General features: G+C 41.2%; 1 protein-coding gene across 1 annotated transcript in view; it reads right to left on the bottom strand.

Moving 5' to 3' along the window:
- Window positions 1-1,882: 1,882 nt before the first annotated feature.
- Window positions 1,883-4,915, bottom strand: part of LOC106537068 (SRC kinase signaling inhibitor 1) — a gene marked incomplete at its 3' end in the record, with an annotated part of 4,910 nt that continues 1,877 nt past the window's right edge. The window contains 2 exon segments of the mRNA XM_014034431.1: window positions 1,883-2,140; window positions 3,026-3,055. Coding sequence (XP_013889885.1) covers window positions 1,883-2,140; window positions 3,026-3,055 — 288 coding nt within the window.

Raw genomic sequence — 4,915 nt, 5'->3', positions numbered from 1 at the left:
CTTGTACACAACCCATCACAGCTGCACACTGTTAGAAAAAAATATTTTTTGGAGAAGTCACCTCCCAATAAATGTTATTTTGGAAAATTGCTCACTTTTACTCAGCACTTTTACTTTTAATACTTAAGTAGATTTTGTGTCAGAAATTTACTTTTGATACTTAAGTACAAAAATTATCAGATACTTTAAGACTTTTACCCAAGTAATATTTTTAGAGAAGACTTTAACTTTTACCAAAGTATATTTATGATAAGATACTTGTACTTTTACTCAAGTATCACTTTGAGGTATTTTATGCAACACTGCACGCATGTGCGTTAGAGAGACAGAAGTGCAAACGGGTCTTTCTGAGGTTGGGAAACATTATGAACTATATTTTCAAAGTTTAAAAAAAACTAGGAGAAAAATACAAACAAAAAAATGTATTCCCTCCTGGATTAGCATAAGTGCATTTTCTCATTCCCACCAGGCAAAGCTCTGCAGAATTTGTTTGCAGGAAAACTAACTGCTGTTTTTACTCTGTCCTCAGAGGATAAAAGCTCGGCTCGGTCCAAACCCTTGTTTTGTGGACTGTAGCCTAGGGTGGCGTTAGTGTCGTAGCTACATCCTGAAGGACAAAAAAAAGTACAACCTGCTGAATTTACATTAAAAATGTTTYCACGTGATTTTTATGGCTTTCACATGAAGTTGAATCTGACTCCTGTTAACTGGGTGAGTTAAATTCATTTTTAAATGCTTTTAACAGACTTTATAATTTTATGTGTAATATAAGATTTTCTGCTGAAGGATAYTTTGCAACTGATTGCATTTTTCAATACAACCTTGTATCTTATRCTTTGTGATCAGTTTTAGTCATTTACTTTAAACAGTGATGAAATCAACAAGTCTCTACTCAATATGTGCGTTCCACCTGCAGGATAAACATGAAATTGTTTATATTTACGGCATGCCCTTGCTGCCATAAGAGGGACCACCACTAGGGGTGCAGGGTGTAAGTGTAATGAGAGCRTGTGATTTGGGGCCATTTGGTTTTTAGACTTTCACGGCCACGCACAGGTTCTGAGGGTGAAATGGAGTCTTTGGATCTGAAAACAAACATTTAACTGAGAGCGTCTTTGGTTTGCTGTGTATTATTTGGGCATCTAATTTGAACACTTTCTTACACTGCCATTAAAATTACATATAAATATATAAGACTTTAGGTAAAGTATAGCAAAACTTCCATTGGAAAAAGTATAAAAGTCATGAACAAAACGCAGCATCCTTATTATCATCGATAAGTCAATGCTGTAGGTTTTGCTATATAAATGAAAACTTGAGCTTAAACCTGACAGGTRTTATACTTACTCATGACTCAAATATACTTTATCATAAATTTCGTACCAACAGAAGTAAAAATAGTTTTGACCCAATCAATCTGAAACAATAAAAATGCATAAATAAAAACAATTGTGTGWATGCGGTATTATTTTCATTCAAGTTCATTTTGCTAAGTGTTACGTTTATATATGCACAAGTTAACAAATTCTAACTTAATATGTTTAAGTTCTTTAGACATATTAAGTCAGCCAACCAAGGACTTTTTGTCTTTGTTCTGTTTTTCTTCGATAAAGTAATAAAGATTGTAGTTTTTCTTCTTGGGTGATGTAATTTTTACTTCAGAGCAGGTAATTAAAAATAAAAAAAGATTAATCAGATTGTTCCCAAATATTTCAAAGAGATACAAAAGTCTGATTGGCTGCATGAAATCTAGTCATTAATCACGAGTTGTTAATTACCTGTTCTCGAGCAGATCGTTCTGAGGAGCCTCTCATGCTGGCGTGAGAGGGTGAGGGCGACGGTGGGTTGTGGTGAGGGCTGTGGTGCGGATGCTGCAGCTGCTGCTGCTGCTGCTGCTGCTGCTGCTGGTACTTGCTCTTCAGGTGATCCATGAAGGCGTCCCGTTTCCGCTCCATGTCAGCCTTGTGCAGGTTGGTCAGGGCCTCCAGGCTCTGGGCGGCCGTGACCGTGTGCCGGTGCTCCGACGTGTGCACCAGGCCCACATTGGAGAAGCGGCGAGCGCTGTTCCCCAGCGTCCGATACTCGCGTGGATACTCCAAGTCATCTGTCGAGATCATGTGACTTCCACCACGCTCAGGATCTGAGGTAGGAGGACAGAAGGAGGAAGGAGGGGTAAGGAAAATGAAGCATGGGGGGGTGATGAGTGGAAAGCACAGGAGAAAAAAGTGAATCGCCACCCACATCAGCATCCAGAAAACATTTATGGGTGGAGACATACGTACACACAGCAGGCACACAAATGCGGAAACGTACGAAGCAGGGAGAAGCAGAGTGGGGAAAAACAGCACAGGAGGGGACAGGAGAGAGAGAAGAAGAGAGAAATGGRATGGGATGTTAGCCTATTTGCCACCAGGACAGAGCAGTTTCTTGCGGAATTATTGATTTCAAGTTCTGAGGGGAAGAAAAATGAGAAAAGTAAAGTGCTCCTGCAGTAGTAGATCAAAGAAAAACGCTCAAACTGAATTTGTTTTCCAGGATTTTCCATTGTGATGTGACTGCTTTTCACTAAGTGGCTTTCATTATTCACTTAGTAAACAGACAAAAACAAAAAAAAAGCTTATTGTAAAATAATTAAATGTTCATTTGAGGGAGGAAGTAACAACTTCTGTCATTAAACAGACACAGTCTCCATTTTTACTTTCTTGTTTTCTTTACCAACTCGTGCCCATCATTCCCTCCATCCCTCAACACCCTCTCACACTTTTTCCAACAGGTTTTCACTATCTCCCCCTGGAACTTATTGTTCCTTCTGCTCGTTTTTGGAACTCCCATCATTCTGACAGCACTTGGCCTTTTATCGGTTTTCTATCTGACAGACAGCACAGCCCAAGGTGGAAGGCACACAGGAAGGGAACAAAGACAGCCGGAAGGAGACGGAATGGTTACACATAAAATGCGTGACTGGAATAACAATGGAGTTAAGATGTGATAAAAAGAGCAGGGAGCCGTCCGCTCGGTGAGTTACCTTGCTTAGGAAAACAGGCCCCGGCGTTGGCTAGAAGAGAAACATGTGAAGGGTTAATTTGTGTGTTTGTGCACGGACGTGCAAGCAAACACAACATATCTCTGTCACATGACGGTCAGAAAAGAGCTATCCAGACAGGATAGGCCTTTACAAAAAGTTAATGCATTGCAAATGCATTATAATGGACTCATAGGAGTTAACATAGGGGAAATGGTTGGTTATGAATGCTAATACCTGCAGAATGATAAATGACTGGGATCGTGCTAGTTTTAAAGAGATAGCAAACAATAGACAAAGTGGTTAGAAATCAGACAAATACATTGGTTACTAGAAGCACTCGGAGTGTGCAAACCTCCGCCAAGACCAGTTTCCCCCATCCTGTAAGAGTTAATGCGCAAAAGCAGAGATGGAAACACATTTGCCGAATAAGTTGCGACGTAGCGAACATTTAAGCAGGCAGTATGCACGGGATATCTTCTTGGTGGAGTCCAATGTGAAAAAAACAAAAGTCAGACTCGTCACCCAACGTTATTCATCATCAAACTGGTGTGGGATTAAGCTCCTAAGTTTTCTTCAGTCACATTTCACCATGTAAAACGTCTGTTTTATCCCCTTGTATGAGTTTGAAATGGTATGACTCTCTTTATAAAGTGCTTCCTGGTTCCCCCGTCTCCAAACTTTGAGGCCCGGCAGCTCTCTGTTTACAAGCTCTAGTAGCAAGAAACTGTTTTGATTGGTTGTTTTGGAAATGTGGTGTGTTTGAGGAAATGGGAAAAATAGGTTTCATGGTGCAGTCACGCACTTCCTGGTCACAAAACATTCTCTAAATGTGCATATTATGGCAAAAAATACTCATCATTAAATCTCGTTTTAACATTACTTTTATAAAGTTTGAAGTCCGTGCTGTCCAATCCAGCTCACAGTTTTTTTTTACAGAAGCTCTGTGAAAGCATCACAGCTTTGCCGATCTCAGAGTGTTAAAAGACAAAAATTCCTGTATTTGCATCGTGATCCGGAACGTCACCAAAATTTAATGGTGTGTTCCTTGGCCCAGTACCCACAAGTTGTAAAAATGTCATGACAATCCGCCCACAAGTTTTTGAGTAATGTGGTCCACAGACAGACAGACAGACAGACAGACAGACATACGCATCCGAAAACATTACCTCGCCCTTGGCGGAGGTAACAAACCCATTCTGTTTAAAGTAAGCGCATAAAAACTTCTTGGTGCTGACTGAAGTAGACCCCCAAGTGCATTAAAAGCTCATCAGCAGCATTAGGGTGAGCAGTGTGAGTGAGAAGCAGAGAGAGGCTTCTTGAGCCGAAGCAACAATCGGACTCTTAATGAACACAGAGGAGAGGAGGAAGTTTGGCACAAGTGGGACAAACCTCGACACAGAAGGAGTCTGTTAAGGGCAGAAGGTCTGTGATCATTCTGACACAGCTGCAATCAAACCACGCGTTGAACCCACGTTTCACTATACTCACCCTCAGACAGATACCGCTCTTAAGGGTGGTCGGATGCTTTAACACCCTGACCTTACATCCTTCCCTTTATGAAGTGCTGATAAACTGAGGTGGGGTGAGGCAAAACGGAATGACCTCCCAGCTAATAACATTAGCATCGAGCTCTCTGCTGCAGTCTGCGGCTGCCGGTCGTATTCACTCGGCCCCGCTCTCCGCCTCTCTCCTATCTGCTTTACACTTCATTAGACTGGAGCTTATTGTGCATCAACTAACAAGGACCTGACTCAAGGGTCTGATTACAACAGTGAGAAAAGTCGGGCCTGCGCCTTTATGGCTTGTTAATGTGACCGAGCATCCAGGATAGAGAAGCTGAGAAAGCTCATCTGCCTACAGACAACCATAATATTACATACTGTATATATA

Source organism: Austrofundulus limnaeus, unplaced genomic scaffold, assembly GCF_001266775.1.
Source record: "Austrofundulus limnaeus strain Quisiro unplaced genomic scaffold, Austrofundulus_limnaeus-1.0 Scaffold2116, whole genome shotgun sequence".
Taxonomy (NCBI): Eukaryota; Metazoa; Chordata; class Actinopteri; order Cyprinodontiformes; family Rivulidae; genus Austrofundulus; species Austrofundulus limnaeus.
The sequence above is the reverse complement of the archived record's forward strand: the minus strand, read 5'-3'. Positions and strand labels throughout refer to the sequence as shown.